The 19733-nt window shown below is 44.4% G+C and overlaps 1 protein-coding gene across 19 annotated transcripts in view; it reads right to left on the bottom strand.

Moving 5' to 3' along the window:
- Nucleotides 1-402: 402 nt before the first annotated feature.
- The window catches only part of st3gal2 (ST3 beta-galactoside alpha-2,3-sialyltransferase 2), a 448231-nt gene continuing 428900 nt past the window's right edge, over nt 403-19733 (bottom strand). For 18 of the 19 annotated variants that reach the window (XM_068049795.1, XM_068049788.1, XM_068049799.1 and 15 more), the window contains 3 exons: nt 11846-11891; nt 6056-6175; nt 403-3103 (listed from right to left, as the gene is read on the bottom strand). In XM_068049795.1, the coding sequence (XP_067905896.1) occupies nt 2930-3103; nt 6056-6175; nt 11846-11891 (340 nt within the window). In that variant the 3' untranslated portion in view covers nt 403-2929. The remainder of the gene's footprint in view (nt 3104-6055; nt 6176-11845; nt 11892-19733) is intronic. The other variant, XM_068049802.1, reaches the window with a different exon arrangement.

The raw sequence follows: 19733 nt of genomic DNA, 5'->3' as shown, positions 1-19733 counted from the left end.
TTATTCACTTTGGTCGCAAGAATAGAAAAGCAGAATATTTTTTAAAGGTGTGAAACTTGTTGTGTGATTGCCTTTAAGAGTGATGTTCCTTTAAGATCTTAACATGCTAATGAGCTAAGCACCAGGACACAGTCATGTGACTACTTGCCAGATTCACTTTGCTACTGTAACACCAAGAGGCACCTTCTGTAAATAGTTAGCTCTGTAGTATATATCAGTTAAGCTGCTTAATAAACCTGTTTGAGATCTTCAATCAACGGAACTCCATGCATTTCATTTATGTTGAATCAGACAGCATAAAAAGCTTCTCATTGCACTTGTAAATGTTAATGTTCAGAGAGACCTGGGTGTGCTTGTACAAGGAACACAGAAAGTTAGCATGCAGGTACAGCAAACAATCAGGAAGGCAAAGGGCATGTTGGCCTTTATTGCAAGGGGATTGGAGTACAAGAATAAAGAAGTCTTATACAATTGTACAGGGCTTTGGTGAGATCACACCTGGAATACTGTGTGCAGTTTTGGTCTCCATATTTAAGGAAGGATAGACTGGCATTGGAGGCAATACAGCGAAGGTTCACTGGATTGGTCCCTGGGATGAGAGAGTTGTCCTTTGATGAGAAGCTGAGGAAATTGGGCCTATATTGTCTGGAGTTAAGAAGAATGAGGGGTAATCTCATTGAAACGGGGACACAGTCTCTAGATAAGGGGACAATCATTTAGGACTGAGATGAGGTGAAATTTCTTCACTCAAAGGGTTGTGAATCTTTGGAATTCTCTACCCCACAGGGTAGTGGATGCTGCATTGTTGAATATATTTAAGGCTGGGATAGACAGATGTTTGGTCTCACAGGGATTTAGGGAGTGGGCAGGAAAGTGGAGTTGAAGCCCAAGATCAGCCATGATCATACTCAATGACAGAGCAGGCTTGATGGGCCATATGATCTACTCCTGCTCCTATGTTCTTATGGAGAAGATTTCTTTTGAAGACCGATATTTAGAAAGGGAGCAAGCTGAAGGCAAGACTCCTTCCCTAAACAAAGTTCAAGTAATAGCCCTTTTCACAAGGGAATCTGTTCCTAACTACAAGGTATGTGACAGATCTGAGGATTATGGATCTAAAAAGACAGAAGGAATGGACACAAAGATGGACTTCAATTTTTTTGTGCCATTTTCTTCTTCAAAATGATATTTGAGGAAGAATGTGTTTCTTGTTTTATTTTTCAATGGCAAAGGGACAAAGAAAGCAAATAAAAAATTTACATTGGTTCCTATTTTTTTTATATATATATAGAACTTATGACCAGCAGGAAGCCTACAAGACAGCAATAATATTGCATTTCCCATGCCTTGGTGCTGTGGTAACTGTCCTGTTTACATCGGGCAGAAAAGTATAGCTCCAATGCCCATAGTGGTTTATATTGGGTTGGGGCCAGCACTGCCTCCAGCTGTTCACAGAACCCATGGCCCCTATAGTTCTTCCTGCAGTGCCTGGGTTACGTTAGGTGCTGCAGAGAAGAACACGGAATAGAAGTCAGTACTTTGGGTCTTTGTCTCATTTATGTTGCCCTGGATTTTCAGGGTTTTTACAAAATGTGAAGATCAGGGCTTGTGCCTGTAATAGGCATAAGCCCACTGTTGCAGGGAGGGGCATTCCTGGCCGTCATGCCTCATTCGCTCTGCTCTGAGGGTGCGAGGGACCCAGCTCCTAGACAAATAGGACTTTCAGAGTAATCTTTAAATGTCTCCTTCAGATGTCTACTGGATCTTCAGCCCTTGACACTTCTAGCAGCCAGGAGTACCCGAGGCTAGCTCGGCCTTTGCTTCCACTACCAATTTCTAGCATGAGGCTTGTGTTCGTGGGGTTTAGGGCTCATGTCATTTGGTGTGTTATAAATCCTCTGGAGGCAGCATTCGAACCTTATACATTACTTCAAACCCATCAAAGTCAGCTGTGGGCACCACAGTAAACTAAATGTAATAAATGTCCTATTTCTGGTCCAGTGCATTAAAGGGTTACTTAGGCAACAACCAAGATGGCATCATTATGGCAAAGGGATCCCGGGGAAGCAATGCTAAAATGGATTCCCATCCTCTCTATATATGCATTGTGCTCTCCTATTTATATTACCCGCTGTAGCCATTCACATTGGAAGCATGAAACATGCAATTCTCAAGGCTACAAGGAAGGAACCTGGCATAACACATTTCCTTTTCAATGGAGATTTGATTGGTAGACCCATGAAAATCCAGGTCTCTGTTGCTCTGGAATGATGAAGGCCAGTTTGGTTTTATTTGAAGTGCTGCTGACAGCAAGCGAACAGTGGTTTTAATGCTGGCTTCACTCTAACACACAATGATTTTGTCTCCTGTGACCCAGATCTCAAAGCTCCATTTGTCTGAATCTCAGTCTGAATCCAAAAAGTGGCAACCAGTAAAACAAATCCACAGGACTTTAACCAAAAGACAAAACCCCATTCAAAAGATGCATATCTTCCCCTTTACCCCACCTCCTCTCTTCACCATATTTTGGGTAACATTCTCGTCGCACTCATCCCTGACTTTACCTCACAATTCAAACATTAAAATGGTCCTTGGCAATACCTAAATTCTCCGATAACAAATTGCACATTGAGCTAGCTACCCATCATCCACTGGGGTGCTGGTCAGCCATCTTGGAATTGATCCAATGAAGCAACACCATTTTTCATTTGGTGAACTTTTGAAGGTAATACCAAATTAGCAGCTGTTCTGTCGTCCTTATCCCAGAGTTCCATTTGATCTTTCAAACATGATAAAAAAGAAAATTATGTTCAATATATATGATTATGGGGCAATTGTGTCTCATCTTCACTTGGTGAGGTGAAATTGCAAGCTAGTGTGAAGTCCATGCCCTCCTCTTTAAAAAATTGCATAATTAGCCATTTTTTTTTCAGTTTCCTCGGAAAACTCTGATTTTTCCAGCTTCAGCAAGTAAATTTATTATTTTTGCCTCAAAATCTGCATCGTGGACTCCAGTCTTTCGGAATTCTCCAGAATATCTGTTGTTCTCCCAGTAGTGGTGCCAGTTCCCTCTGCTATCAGCACCAAATCCGTACACATGCACCTGTGGAAGCAAAAGTAAAGGGATTCAATAAGGCCCAGGCCCGACTTTCAATTTCTGCAACCTCAATGAATCTCTCCAACCTGCCTGATCAAAGAGGCTCAAAACTGCCTGATATTTGACCATCTCTTCTTAACTATATATACTGATGTCCACTTGAATAACACCAGCCAGGACAATCAGTCAGGTAGAAAATGCACTTGGATCCTTCCTTCTGAAAGTGGGAGACCCTGTGCTTAATGGAATCTAGCCTCCTCCTGATCCATATGGCTCAGCACCACAACTTGGGCCCACTGTTGTGTTGTGATGGTTGTGACAGAAGTGATCTCTGCCCCTTTAAATTATAGATCTGCTTCTAACAGTAAAGGTTCTGTGTTGTGGTGTCTCTGTATATATGGATTTGATCTACTTATACTATGGGGCAGATTTAGCAACAATAAGATAATTATGTATTACCTACTTGATCATTCTGGATCAGAATCTAAAGAGGCTGTATAGGCCTGTCATAGTATTAGTGGCATCAGTGATCTGTACACATGGGCTGAAACATCATTCAGATAGCTGAATTTAGCAGAACACAGTAGGGTAGGACTTATGGACATTTACCACAGCTCTTACAACATTCCTTTGTGTGCTATATCTAGGCGGGATTTAATCTGTTCATTTTAAATGGTGCACACAGGAATATAGTAGCTGCATCGAACACTTGCAGGTGAACTTCACCAATGGGAATTTGTACTGCACTGTGGCTGTCAGGCATTGAAGTTTTATCAATCATCGCAGCTGTTACGGTGTCAATGACCCTTTTTACAACAGACCTGCCTCCAGAAGCCTTGTTTGTATGTACACCTGGCAACCTTCATAAATACATAGCTCACATGCTGAGACCAAGGGCATGAGCTGAGGTCATTTTATTCTTGCTAACCTGTATCGGCTTTCTCTTGAGTTGAGATAAACTGCAAATGTGTGGAAATTGTGCAGATCCACAATATTAACAGAATATAAGAACTATGCAGAAAAAGGTAACAAAGGAGAAATTATTAGCGGCAAAACACACCAATGTGAAAAACGGACCAACATATGGAATACAATGGCCCATTTTCTAGCCCTCCCACTTGCCTAGGAGAGAACACCTGGAACCATGCTCTGCCTCATGTGACCTGAACCTGTCTGTATTTCCTGGTTCAGGTCATTAGCATAGCCTTCATGTTGCCTTCGACAGGAGCCTAAGCTCATAATCGAGGGTGGAAATCCAGCAGCTGCTGCAAGCCTAAGACCGACAATATCTGCTGGTTGCTGGATGGCCTCCAGACCCCACAGGCCATGGGAGAACCACTTACTTTCGTCCACAATGACCCTGCAGCCTGTCATTTCTCCGCGCTTCCAATCTATGGGTGAGGCCAAAGGCCTACTTTTGTATTTCGACACTCATCTAGTGTAACAGCAGGAAAATGAGGCAGAAAGTGCTGCAAAGCCTCATTTGTGTAGCTGCCCCATGTTTGCACCTTGTTCGGACAAAAATATTCTGTCCTCTGAAATTCCCAGGCAATACAAATCGGGTGGAATCTGGCTGAGGAGAATATTGTGTCGTCACCCTGTTGTTGCTGTCCTGCCCCCAGATGGCTGAGAATAGGAACTGACAGAGTGAGATATTATTGATGCTGTTTCATCTTTATGCTGTTTCTGGATCCCAGATGTTGGAAAACAATCATACTTTAAGCTTGTAAAAGGCTGGAGTCAGTCTGGTTTATTTACAGCACCATGCTTCTGCTGTAGAACCTGGTTGAACTGGTTCTTGTGTTACATATAACATGACTCCCCAGTGCAGCCGTGAATGAGGCCCCCCACTGGCACACTTACACATAACAACTAATTCCTAGCTAATTAGTTCCTAACACTTAACAGATAGTATAACAATATATACATATATAACAGATGCAAACCTGCTATCTACACCCAGGCAGTGCGTGCCAGCATTACAAGTTCCACACAGGTGTATCTACAGCAATACAAAAAAATATATAAATTCTGTGCTTAGCTTATTAGTGCTCCACTTTGCAACACTGTCAGAGTCTAATATGACTGATATTGGGTTATATGCTGCCTTTGAGAACAGTGTGAGCAAACAACTTTGTTGACCACTTTGCCTCATGGACCCCCGAAAGTGCTATACAGGTTGATGAGTCAATGCACATGTGGATGCACATACAAGATCGCATGGCAAGCTTATGGGTGGCAATTTGTTTTTATTGCATTGAGACTCCAAAGCAGCCCAACTCCCTCTATTCTGCCCCAATGCACAAGTGGCATATAACAGCCGTGCAGTAGCCTCTCTGAATGAGACTGCTGAATTTTAGACATCTGTGTAGTGTAACTGAATACTGCTCCAATATCTGGGGAAAATCTTTTGGCATTTCTCTCAGTCTGGACAGGGTACAAGAGAAAGTTTGTTACCCACTAGGCAATCCCTCTAAGCCTTAACTGCTCTTCCTCCATCAGGCTTTTGCCATCCTGTCTTTTAGCAACACTACTTTGTTCACTACTTCACTGAACTTTCCTCCTCAATTTCAGGGTATATCTATGTTCTTCCTGTTAATATCAACAGTTAGCATAGTCTTACTTTCATTCTTTCCCAGGACTTCAGACTTTAGTGCTTCTTACCTCCCTCAGTTTTTCCTTCCTTGTTCAATCTTTAGTCTTTTAAAATCCATACTTGGCATCATCTAATCTCTACTTCCAGATTTTACAAAATTAGTAATATATATCCCCATTCAATAGTGTTTAGTATTCACAACCGTGAACTGCAAAGTTAATGAGTGAGAGCATGTAACAAAGGCTGATTAACCTTTATCCCCTCTCCTCCAACATTAGTGGTGTGGTGCACTTTGGCCTTTGACCCTACAATTTGGCCTCTCAATTGAAAGCACAGTTCCTGCTTCAGACTGTAGCACTTACCTCATCACAGATATGGAGAGCAAAAAACAGGACCAGCATTCCAGTGGACGGATATCTCCCATGATGTTCTGTCCACTTGTCATGGATATACTTGAAGAATGCTGGGTTGTAGATTTGCACCTGAGTGAAGATTGGGGGTCAGACTTTAAACAGCAGTTTTTAACCAGTTTAACCAGTGAAGATTGGGGGTCAGACCTTAAACAGCAGTTTTTAACCAGTGAAGATTGGGGTCAGACTTTAAACAGCAGTTTTTAACCAGGTTAACCAGTGAAGATTGGGGGTCAGACTTTAAACAGCAGTTTTTAACCTGTGAAGATTAGAGTGGTGGGAGGATGGGAGGTCAGATCTTAAACCACAATTTTTAACCAGCATAACCAGTAAAGATCGAGGATCAGATTTTAAACAGCAGTTTTTAACCAATGTAATTACTGAAGGATGAAAATACTTTTATTTTCCCATTTTCCTCCCTGCCTTTTCTGACATCTGAGTTCTGCTGCGTTACTGTTCCACAGGTGCTGGCAGCTGTCCAATACTTTGCCCAAGTGGTCACTCTTCACGTGTCAGGTTAGTTGCCCACAGAGGGCATCACAGATGAACCTGATGCTGTCCTCACCTGAAGCCTACCAAGGCACCACATTTTCCATCAGGGTCACTGCATCGTAAGTGGGAACCCTGGCTGGCTTTCAACTCGCTAGCTAAGTGGTCTGGAGGCCAAATCGTCACCGACTGAGATCAGATAACTTGGCACAAACTGGGGATGAAACTCTGCTCTAAATAGCTACACTGAGTGGTACATTTACCACCAGCCCATCAAATGAAATACTTCATCGTCAGATTTCTGGGATTTACTAAGTCTGCAATTATAGAGTAATCTTCTCACATTTATTGGGGACTAATGGTACAACAGAGAATTAAACACAGTTCCTCAACGTTTGGGACTGGTGTTTCCATCTACCCCAAATTGATGGGATGATTGTTTCCTCTGTTTGCTGTGAGGGTTCTAGTTGAAATGAGCTTTGGTATTTTCAGCCCGTTTTTAGCAGATATAGGTCTACAGCACAGGACTAAGCAATCTATTTCATGGAGGCTGATAAAATCTCGATTTGTGAAGGGAGTGGGGTAATTCAGAATGATGTAGCAGAGACACTCTCGTGAAGCTGGAACTAAGGCAAAATAAGAGCTGGATTTTATTCAGCCCTTGGAGATGGGCTGTAAAGCGGACGGGCACACAAAATGGCATGAGGTGGTATCGGACGGCGTGCCGAAGTTGTCCTGCCCCCATGCCATTTTTTCTGCAGTGGGTACCGCGATGGACAGGAAGTCTGATGGGAGGCCAATTAAGCCACTTAAAGGCCACTTAAGAGCTGCTTCCTGCTTCCGCTGGCATTTAGCCAATGTTAGAAGGACCCACACTGCCTGCCGCGTGGAGGCACCACCAGGTGAGACCTGGTGGCCTCGTAGCGGGCTGGGGGGGGGGTGGGGTCCCTCCTCTGGGGACAATCAATGGATGATAGCGGAACCACCCCCCCCCCCCATCAGCAATGATGGCTGCCCTGTGGTAAAACTCCTCCCTGCTCTCAACAACCCCCAGCCCCTCAGATGAAAGTCAACAGATGAAACTCTCCGCCGAACAAAGGCGGTGGAGGGGTGCCCCAGTGACTCCGACCCCACTTACCTTGGTTCGTGGGTTTCCTCCATTGTTGCTGCTCCGGTCCTCCTGCAGTACTGGCAGTGGCGACCGCTCCCGGCTCTTGGGGTGGGATTTTGTCCCTTAAAGGGACAGCATCCCTGATGGCAGGCAGTTGATTGTCTGTCTGCCTGCCACTGAATTCAGCCAGAGTTCCAAAAGAGCTTGAGGTGGGGTTGCCCTGCCTTCCGGCCCATTGCCAGGACCCCCATTGCCAGGACCCCCATTGCCAGGACCCCCATTGCCGATATAAAATTCAGCCCAAGGTTGATTTTCCACCTGGGCATTAAAATAGCATTGTGAATCGACTGCCCGCTATAGAGCCGCATGATTTAGGTGGTTTCTATAGGGCATGGCCAGTTTAATGCCCAGGTGGCAAGCTGAAAATTGAACCTATTGTTGGGAAGAGCACAGGGAATTTTACTCTGCCTTTGGCCTGTGCTATAACTGACCAATATGGTGGGCAGCACACTACTGGCAAGGAATTATGCGCAAGTAAAGCACATGGGATTGGGGGTAATATACTGGGCTGGATTGAGAATTGGTCGACAGACAAGGAACAGAGAGTAGGAATAAACAGGTCTTTTTCCGGGTGGCAGGCAGTGACTAATGGGGTACCGTAGGGATCAGTGCTTGGGCCCCAGCTATTCACAATATATATTAATGACTTGGGTGAGGGAACTAAATGTAACATTTACAAGTTGCAGACGACACAAAGCTGGGGTGAAATGTGAGCTATGAGGAGGATGCAAAGAGGCTCCAATGTGATTTGGACAAGTTGGGTGAGTAGGCAAATACGTGGCAGTTGCAGTATAACGTGGATAAATGTGAGGTTATCCACTTTGGTTGTAAAAACAGAAAGGCAGATTATCTGAATGGTGATGGATTGGGAAAGGGGGAGGGGCAACGAGACCTGGGTGTCCTTGTACACCAGTCGCTGAAAGAAAGCAGTCAGTTGCAGCAAGCAATTAGGAAGGCGAATGGAATGTAGGCCTTCATTGCAAGAGAATTTGAGTACAGGAGCAAGGATGTCTTACTGCGGTTATACAGGGCCTTGATGAGACCACATCTGGAGTATTGTGTGCAGTTTTGGTCTCCTTATCTGAGGAAGGATGTTCTTGGCATGGAGGGAGTGCAAAGAAGATTTACTGGGCTGATTCCTGGGATGGCAGGATTGATGTATGAGGAGAGATTGGATTGACTATGCCAATATTCACCAGAGTTTAAGAATGAGAGGGGATCTCATAGAAACCTATAAAATTCTAACAGGACTAGACAGGCTAGATGCAGGGAGGATGTTCCCGATGGCTGGGTAGTCCAGAACCAGAGGTCACAGTCTCAGGATATGGGGTATGCCATTGAGGATAAATTTCTTCACTCAGAGGGTGGTGAACCTGTGGAATTTTCTACCGCAGAAGGCAGTGGAGGCCAAACCATTAAATATATTCAAGAAGGAGATTGATATATTTTTTAATGCCAAAGGGATCAAGGGATATGGGGAGAAAGCAGGAACAGGGTACTGAATTAGACGATCTGCCATGATCTTTTTTGAATGGCGGAGCCCGAAGGGCCGAATGGCCTACTCCTACTCCTATTTTCTATGTTTCTATGTGCACACACCACCTGCTGTATTGGACACTCTGGCATCCATTTTATGCCTTTGAAATGGAGGTAGTGTCAGCCAATTTCTAGGCCATCCTTTCAAATCCAGCTCAGGTTCCAAAAGGAAGGCCAAGTGTCTCAATATTCTATCTGCTTTTTTTAAAGGTGCTATGTGAAGTCAATTTGGTTGATAGCAATCCAGTTCCCAATAATATAAATCTGTTGCTAACTTGGCTTTGGGTTGTCACTCTCAGAGAGAGCAGCTCAAGAAAATGGAAAAGTGACACTGTCCAGGGCATTGGGTGGTGCAGTGGGTTAACACTATCTTTTGACTCTGGGATCTATGTTTACATCCAGGCCAGTGTAATAATATGGAATTCTCCCCTGTGAGGTGCTTGACGGCTGTCAGAAAAACCCTTTTTCGATTGATGCCTCCTGCAGATGCCTTACTAAGAACAGGCGTTTCCCATTGTGCATTGAAATTGTTACATGCTCCCCAGCTCTCTGGTGTACACTGGGCTGCCATGCATTTTGTGGATGGGGAATAGAAGCAAAGAAAATTACAGATTTTTTTTACATAAATATATTCATTCCATTACTAGCTCCTTCGCCTGTAGACTATAGATTGTCTCTCAAAATGCTGTTGGCTGTTAACTCTTCCCTAATACATAGAAATTCAAATGTAGACTTAACCATTACTTGCTGAATCAGCGTTAGAATCATAGATATTTCAGGCACAGAAGGAGGCTATTCGGCCGATCATGTCCATGCTGCCCAGAGAACAGCCATCCAGCCTAATTCCTCTTTCCAGCTCTTGGTCTGTAGCTTTGTAGGTTACTGCACTTCAGGGGCATATCTAAGTACTTTTTAAATGTGATGTGCATTTCTACCTCTACCACCCTTTCAAGTAGGGAGTTCCAGATGTCCAGCAGTGCCTGGGTGAAAAATAATTCTCAACTCCAATCTAATCCTTCTGCCAATTACTTTAAATCTGTACCCCCTGGTTATTGACCTCCCTGCTAACAGAAATAGGTCTTTCCTAGCCACTCCATCCAGGCTTATCAAATTTATACACCTTAGTTAAATCTCCCCTCAGCCTCCTCTCTTCCACCCCAGGCTACCCAATCTTTCCTCATGTCTATAATTTTCTAGTCCTGGCAATATCCTTGTAAATCTTCTCTGTACCCTCTAGTGCGATCACATCCTTCCTGTAATACGGTGACCACAGCTATAAGCAGTACTCCAGCTGTGGCGTAACTACTGTTTTATACACTTCTAGCATAATCTCCCTGCTTTTACGTTCTATGCCTCAGCTAATAAAAGCAAGTATCTCGTATGCCTTCTCAACCATCTACCTATCCTGCTACTTTCAGCGATCTGTGGACATGTGCTCCAAGGTCCATCTGCTCTTCTACACTTCTCAGTATCCCACCATTTATTGTGTAATTCTTTTCCTTGTTTTCCCTCTCCAAATGCATACCTCACAGTTCTCCAAATTGAATTCTATTTGCCACTTTTCTGCCCACTTGATCAGTCTATTGATGTCTTCTTGCACTCTAATGCTTTCTTCCTCACTAATAGCCACATGGCCAATTTTTGTATCATCTGCAAACTTCTTAATCATGCTCCCTATATTTAAGTCTAAATCATCAATTATATACTACGAAAAGCAAGCGACCAAGTACTGTGCCCTGCAGAACCCCAATGGAAACAGCCTTCCAGTCATAAAAACACGCATCGACCTTTCCTTCCTGCCACAGAGACAATTTTGGATCCAATTTGCCACTTAGTCTTGGATCCCATGGGCCTATACTTTTCTGATCATCTGCCATGTGGGACCTTGTCAAAAGCCTTGCTAAAATCCATGTAAACGACATCAAATCCTGTTACCTCCACAAAAAATTTAATCCAGTTAGTCAGACATGACCTTTCCTTAACAAATCTATGCTGACTGCCCTTGATTAATTAATTAATTAATGCCTTTCTAAATGACGATTAATATTGCCCCTCAGAACCTTTTCCAATAATTTGCCCACACTGAGATTAGGCTGACTGGCCTGTAATTACTTTCTCCCTTTCTGCCATTATAAAGGCTGGTACAATGTAAGCAGTCCTCTAATCCTCTGGCACCATGCCTTTAGCCAGAGAGGATTGAAAATGACCATCAGAGCTTCCACTATTTCCTCCCTTGCTTCTCTTAACTATCTGGAATACATTTCATTTGGACCTGGCAATTTACTTATTTTCAACAATGCTAAACCCCTCAAGATTTTCTATATTTATCCCATTCAACATTTCACACTCTTCCTCCTTAACTATAATGCTTGCATACATTAGATTAGAGGAAACCTGGCTATAATTGTTCCAAATCTTTCTCTACTGGCATCAACTATTCAGTTGAAGTTTGGAGCCTCAAGCCCTTGCAATAATTCCCTCCAGCTGCACCTTATTTAAGGCCATCCAATGTACCAATAAGAACCCTTCACCAGACCCTGACTCACCTTGTCTTTATCCACCCGTAGAAACTGTTTGACAGGCGCGTAGGTGCTGTAAATAAAAGAGACACAGACAGGTCAAGAGAAGCTGAATCCTGAATGTCTGAAGAATAGATTTTTATTGAAGTCTATTTTCCCCCCAGTTTTCATCCTCCTATAGGTGCTGACTGTTGTTAGGACCAGGTTCTGCTGAAACTGACAGCTCTCTGGTACCTCACCCAAGTAGCCATTCTTCATGTGTGGGCCAAGACAATGAGCATCAGCAGGATATTCGACTGTGGATGGCATCACATCAAGTCCAATTTGTCGTCACCTGATAGCTATACACCAGTATTTTTCAGCACAAGGCACTCAGCGCAGACCAGGGATGGAACCTGTGCCCCTCTGGTCTGTGTGACTCAATGCTTTATGCACCAGGTCACTGGGGGAAGGCACTGTACTGATGCCAAAATATTACTATTTCCAGGGAAACAGGGAGAATGGAATATTTACGGCTCTAAATAAACAGGCAGCCTGAGAAAACCAGCAGCATGGATATACAGGACTCTTAGAGGTAGAAGTCATTTGGAAAAATATACTTGGCCCAGGAGAGCCTACTAGTAGCAATTAAATCGTACCAGTCCCTTACAGACAGTACTTGGGTGATTTTGGATCAGTATAGATTTTGTGAACTTAAGCCATGTGCCCGCCTCCAGCCTTGATCCTGTGTAGTTAGAGGACCTAGCAAAATGAGGCAACCCCTTTGAAACCACCTCTTCAACCAACTAGTGTTAGACATTAGGATGGTAAGAGTTTATGACTCTCCACTCAAGATGCTGACTTTTGCAGGGTACAGTTCCAGGGGTGAAAGTAGCCTTCCTGAAAGTGATCATTCCTCCACTGTTAGTGTAGACTGTCAAATAGGGGCTGATGCTACTCTCCATTGTTCCCATTCCCACCATATCTCCATTGGCTGAATTTTCACCATGGTTGCAGAAAACAGCAGTCAGGTTTGTTTTCGGGTCAGGAACCCAGCTCTGGTGAGAAACTGATTAAGGTTATGACTTTCACGTGGTTGGGTCCTAAATTGTCATGGAGAGAGGTCCCTGTCCAATTAAGGATGGCAGGTGGGCTCTCGAAGCTGGTGAGCCAATCAGAGGCCTTCCAGTTTTAGAGGAGCACCTGGCTGCCGTACAAGGTAAGTAACTGGGAGGGCGCCTCAATAAGAAGGTCCGCTCTCAGACACTTTTTAAAAACTTTAATTAAAAACAGAAAAAGCAGTCAGGCCACCAATGTGGGTGGGGGGAACCCCTCTACAGTCTGGCCTTTGGCTATACCCCCACCCAGGCAGGCAGGCTGCCTGTAGGCTGCCAGGAGAGCTGACACCCCAGTCTGCCACTGGGTATCCGCCTCCAGGCAGTTGATCTGGCCCCCGTCACACTGGGAAACTAGAGGTCAACTGGAAAATCCCAGTTGGCCTCCTTAGCTCACCTTTAACAATACTCTTAACGAGCCTAATTGCCTGCCCACCTCGTGGTGGCGGGTGGCCTTCCCGGGTCCTGAACTCACCTCCTCCAAAATGTCCCGAAAACTGTCGCTGGCTGGCGCCGGTATTTTCAGGCTCAACCCATTCCTGACCTCGGTGATGGGTTGGGAGGGTGGAGGGTTGAGGGGGAGGGGCCCATAAATTCAGCCCCGTGTCTCCACTGTTGCTGCAGCCCACCAAATCCACAAATCGGGATCTGTGCCTTTATTTCAGCAGGGTCACTTTCTGCTCACATTAACAGAGTGGCAAGGGAAGGACTGCGTAAAAGGCAGGATTTTTGATGGTAGGCAGATAAATGAAATCATTGAATATGTCTGTCTATTTTGTGTCACTTACTGATATTCATAACTATGCAAATTATGTATTTAGATTGTAGAACTGAGGTACTTAAGCTGAAATATGCAGAAATGGAATGGGTTGTGAAGTAACATAAAGTGTGAATTTATGCTGAAATATTATTATTTAAGTAACAATGGCAGGGCAGGTGTTCTGTTGCAGCTGTGGTATGTGGGAACTCCTGGATGCCAAGGCGATCCAGGACAAATACGTCGGAAGAAAGTGTTAGCAGCTAGAGGAATTCTGCATCAGGATTATTGATCTGGAAGCCAAACTGCAAACACCACGCAACATAAGGGAGGGGGAGAAATACCTGGACACTTTGTTCTGGAAGACGGTCACACCTCTTAGAACAGGGTCATCTGTTCTGGTCAGCAGTGAAGGACAGGAGGGTGTGACCGTGAGGCAGATAAAGGGACCGAGCAGACAGTAGTGGAGAAGCCTCAGACTTTGCAATTGTGAAACAGGTTTGAGGCACTCTCAACCTATATAGATGAAAGCGAGGTCTGCAAGGTGGATGAGCAGACTGGCCATGGCACTGTGGCATAGGAAGCCATTCAAGTGGGAGGAGCAAAAAAGAATGTAATGGTAGTAGGGGATAGTATAATGAGGGGGATTGACACTGTTCTGTGCAGCCGAGAGTGTGAGTCCAGAAGGCTGTGTTGCCTGCCAGGGTTCAGGACATCTGCTCGGGGCTGGAAAGGAACTTGGAGTGGGAGGGGGAGGATCCAGTTGTCGTGGTCCATGTAAGTACCAACAACATAGGTAGGACTAGGAAAGAGGTTCTGCTTAGACAGTATGAGGAGGCAGGCACCAAACTGAAAAGCAGAACCTCAAGGGTAATAATCTCTGGATCATTACCTGAGCCAGGTGCCAATTGGCAGAGGGCACATAAGATTAGTGAAATGAATACGTGGCTCAAAGACTGGTGTGGGAGAAGTGGGGTTTCAGTTCATGGGCCATTGGCACCATTATTGGGGAAAGTGTGGGCTGTACCGTTGGGACGGTCTGCACCTGAACCGTGCTGGGACCAGTGTTCTAGTAAACCATATAACAAGGGAAGCAGAGAGGGCTTTAAACTAAACAAGGAGAGTGAAGGATCAATCTTGAGTAGATGTAACAAATCAAGGGGTAGAGTCAAGGCAGGAGAGCAGAATATTAATATGGGAAATGAAGGTCAGAGAATGGCAGGAAGGGACAGAGAGAAAAAACCTAAGAGCACACCAACAGTCAAGACTAGATGTTACAAAGATAACAAAAAGATAAAACTAAAGGCTCTGTATCTGAATGCACGGAGCATTCATAACAAAGTAGACGAACTGATAGCGCACATTGAAGTAAATAAATATGATCTGATAGCGATTATGGAGATGTGGCTGCAGAATGACAAGGAATAGGTCCTGAATATTTAGAGGTATGTGACATTCAAGAAGAATAGGAAGCTACATAAAGGTGGAGGGTTAGCACTGTTAATCAAGGATGGCATTGGTGCAAAAGTTAGACGACCTTGGCTCGGGAGATCAGGATGTAGAATTGGTTTGGGTAGAGATGAGGAATAGTAGGGGAAAGAAGTTACTAGTGGGAATGGTCTACAGGCCCCCGAACAGTAACCACAATGTAGGATGAAGTATGCAAGAAGAAATATTGGGTGCTTGTGATAAAGGGACGGCAATAATCATGGGTGATTTTCATCTACATATAAACTGGAAAAATCAGATTGGCAATAGTAGCCTGGATGCGGAGTTTATAGAATGCTTTTGAGATAGTTTCTTAGAGCAGCATGTTCTGGAATCAACCAGAGAGCAGGTTATATTAGACTTGGTATTGTGTAATGTGACAGGATTAATTAATGACCTCAGAGTAAAGGCACCTCTAGCTAGCAGCAACCACAACATGATTGACTTTTACATCCAATTTGAGAGAAAAGTGGGTCTGACTAGTATTTTAAACTTGAATAAGGGCAACTATGTGCGCATGAAAGCTGAGCTAGCTGAAGTGAACTGGGTTCCTAGGCTTGGAGATAGATCAATAGAGAAGCAGTGGCAGACATTTAAGGGGATATTTCAGAATACTCAGGATAAGTATACTCCTACTATTTCCTACTATAAAGGAAAATTCTAAGGGGAAGACCCACCATCCATGGTTAACTGAAGAAGTTAAGGAAAGCATCAAACTTAAGGAAAAGGCATATAATTGCGCAATGATGACTGGCAGTTCAGATGATTGGTGAGAATATAAAGAAAGGCAGAGAATGACTAAAAGGTTAATCAGGATTAAGAAATTAGATTAGGACAGGAAGCTAGCTAGAAATGTAAAAACAGATAGCAAGAGTTTCTACAGGCATTTAAAAAGGAAAAGAGTAAGTAAAGTGAGTGTTTGTCCTCCAGAGAGTGAGAATAGGGAGTTAATAGTAGATAATAAGGAAATGGTGGATGAAATGAACAAATATTTTGCTCTGTCTTCACTATAGAGGATACAAAAATCATTCCGACAATAGCTGTAAATCAGGAGGTGGAAGGAAGAGAGGAACTTGGTGAAATTACAATCACCAGGGAAGTGGTACTGACCAAACTGATGGAGCTGTGGGATGACAAGTCCCTAGGTCCTGATGGACTTCATCCTAGGGTCTTCAAAGAAGTGGCTAATGAGGTAGTAGATGCATTGGTGCTAATTTTTCAAAATTCACTAGATTCTGGTGAGGTTCCGTCAGACTGGAAAATAACAAATATATCCCCTTATTCAAGGGGGAGGGGGGGAAGGCAGAAAACAGGTAACTATAGGGCAAGTAGCTTGACGTCTGTTGTGGTGAAGGTGTTAGAATCGATTATTAAGGAGGTTGTAGCTGGACACTTAGTAAAACTCAAGGTAATCGGGAATATTCAGCATGGTTTTATGAAAGGGAAATCATGTTTAACCAATTTGTTGGAGTTCTTTGAAGGAGTGACACGAGCTGTGGATAAAGGGGAGCCCGTTGACGTACTGTACTTGGATTTCCATAAAGCATTTGACAAGGTACCACATAAAAGGTTACTGCACAAAGTAGGAGTTCATTTTGTAGGGGTAACATATTAGCCTGGATAGAAGATTGGCTGGCTGGCAGAAAACAAACAGTATGCATAAATGGGTCCTTTTCTGATTGGCAGGGGTCTGTGCTGGTGCCTCAACTTTTTAAAATTTATATCAATGACTTAGATGAGGGAAGCGATGGCATGCAAGTCAATTTGCAGATGACAAATGATCTGTAAGATGGAGTATAATGTGGGAAAAAATGAAGTTGTTCACTTTGGCAGGAAGAATAAAAAAGCAGATTATTACTTAAATGGAGAACGACTGCAGAATTCTGAAGTGCAGAGGGATCTAGGTGTTCCAGTACAGGAGTCACAAAAAGTTGGGATGCAGGTACAGTAGGTAATAAAGAAAGCTAATGGAAAGCTTTATTTATTATATAAAGCTATGGCGTTGGAAGGATGAATGAGAACGGGCAGAGACTGCTTCAGTTGTGTACCTATCATAACCTCTGCGTCACCAACTCGTTCTTTCACACTAAACCCTGTCACCAGGTTTCATGGAGGCACCCAAGATCGCGTCGTTGGCACCAGCTAGACTTCATTGTCACAAGGCGAGCCACCTTAAACAGTGTTCAAATCACACGCAGCTTCCACAGTGCGGACTGCGGCACCGACCACTCCCTGGTGTGCAGCAAGGTTAGACTCAGACCAAAGAAGTTGCATCATTCCAAGCAGAAGGGCCACCCGCGCATCAACACGAGCAGAATTTCTCACTCACAGCTGTTACAAAAATTTCTAAATTCACTTGTGTCAGCCCTTCAAAACACTCCCACAGGGGATGCTGAGACCAAGTGGGCCCACATCAGAGACGCCATCTATGAGTCAGCTTTGACCACCTACGGCAAAAGTGCGAGGAGAAATGCAGACTGGTTTCAATCTCATAATGAAGAGCTGGAACCTGTCATAGCCGCTAAGCGCATTGCACTGTTGAACTACAAGAAAGGGCCCAGCGAGTTAACATCCGTAGCACTTAAAGCAGCCAGAAGCACTGCACAAAGAACAGCCAGGCGCTGCGCAAACGACTACTGGCAACACCTATGCAGTCATTATCAGCTGGCCTCAGACACCGGAAACATCAGAGGAATGTATGATGGCATTAAGAAAGCTCTTGGGCCAACCATCAAGAAGATCGCCCCCCTCAAATCTAAATCAGGGGACATAATCACTGACCAACGCAAACAAATGAACCGCTGGGTTGAGCACTACCTAGAACTGTACTCCAGGGAGAATGTTGTCACTGAGACTGCCCTCGATGCAGCCCAGCCTCTACCAGTCATGGATGAGCTGGAAATACAGACAACCAAATCGGAACTCAGTGATGCCATTGATTCTCTAGCCAGCAGAAAAGCCCCTGGGAAGGACAGCATTACACCAGAAATAATCAAGAGTGCCAAGCCTGCTATACTCTACGCACTACATGAACTGCTATGCCTGTGCTGGGACGAGGGAGCAGTACCTCAGGACATGCGCGATGCCAATATCATCACCCTCTATAAAAACAAAGGTGACCGCGGTGACTGCAACAACTACCGTGGAATCTCCCTGCTCAGCATAGTGGGGAACGTCTTTGCTCGAGTCGCTCTAAACAGGCTCCAGAAGCTGGCCGAGCGCATCTACCCTGAGGCACAGTGTGGCTTTCGTGCAGAGAGATCGACCGTTGACATGCTGTTCTCCCTTCGTCAGATACAGGAGAAATGCCGCAAACAACAGATGCCCCTCTACGTTGCTTTCATTGATCTCACCAAAGCCTTTGACCTTGTCAGCAGACGTGGTCTCTTCAGACTACTAGAAAAGATTGGATGTCCACCAAAGCTACTAAGTATCATCACCTCATTCCATGACAATATGAAAGGCACAATTCAACATGGTGGCTCATCAGACCCCTTTCCTTTCCTGAGTGGCATGAAACAGGGCTGTGTTCTCGCACCCACACTTTTTGGACATAGCAGAGGAAGCCAGAGCTGGCGGGCAACCATAAAGGCGGGGCTAAAGTGTGCCGAGTTGAAGAGACTTAGCAGTTGGCAGGAAAAAAGACAAAAGCTCAAGGAGAGAGCCAACTGTGTAACAGCCCCGACAACCAATTTTATCTGCAGCACCTGTGGAAGAGTCTGTCACTCTAGAATTGGCCTTTATAGCCACTCCAGGCGCTGCTTCACAAACCACTGACCACCACCAGGTGCTTACCCATTGTCTCTCGAGGCAAGGAGGCCAAAGAGAAAGCGATTCCATGTAAAACTTGCTACCACTCTGGGTAAAGAAGCTTCTCCTAAGAAACATACTCAAGGCATTTGGCCTTTCTGTACTGATAGGTTTTGAATTTTATCAGGTGAATGAAGAGAAATAAATTGGTGAATCAGCCCTGTCCATACTTTGCTTTAGAAGGATAAGAGGACGCTAAGGTCCCTTTATGGCCTTGCCCCATCCCATTTTAAAATTCTCATCCTCATTTTCAAATCCCTCCATGACCTCACTCCTCCCTATCTCTGTAACCTCCGCCAGCCCTACAACCCTCCAATATCTCTGCACTCCTCCAAAATTGGCCTCTTGCACATCCCTGATTTCTTTCACTCCACCATTGGCGGCTGAGCCTTCAGCTGCCTAGGTCCTAAGGTCTGCAATTCCCTCTTTCAACCTCTGCCTTTCTCTTCTCCCTCAGGACTTTCCTTAAAACTACCTCTTTCACCTGTCTTAATATTTGTGGCTCGGTGTCAAATATTGTTTGATAACACTCCAGTGAACCACCTTGAGATTTTTTACTACATTAAAGGCGTTATATAAATGCACGTTGTTGTTGATAAAAGATAGGAACATAAGTAGGTCTTTCAGCCCCCCGAGCTTGGTCTGCCATTCAAGGAGATCATGGCTGATCTGCATCGTAACTCCATCCACCTGCCATTGCCCCATATCCTTTTAATACATTTGGCTGGCAAAAATTTCAGATTTAAAATGATTAATTCATTTAGCA

This window comes from Heterodontus francisci, chromosome 17 (assembly GCF_036365525.1).
Source record: "Heterodontus francisci isolate sHetFra1 chromosome 17, sHetFra1.hap1, whole genome shotgun sequence".
Classification (NCBI taxonomy): Eukaryota; Metazoa; Chordata; class Chondrichthyes; order Heterodontiformes; family Heterodontidae; genus Heterodontus; species Heterodontus francisci.
This window is presented reverse-complemented; position numbering and strand designations above follow the sequence as displayed.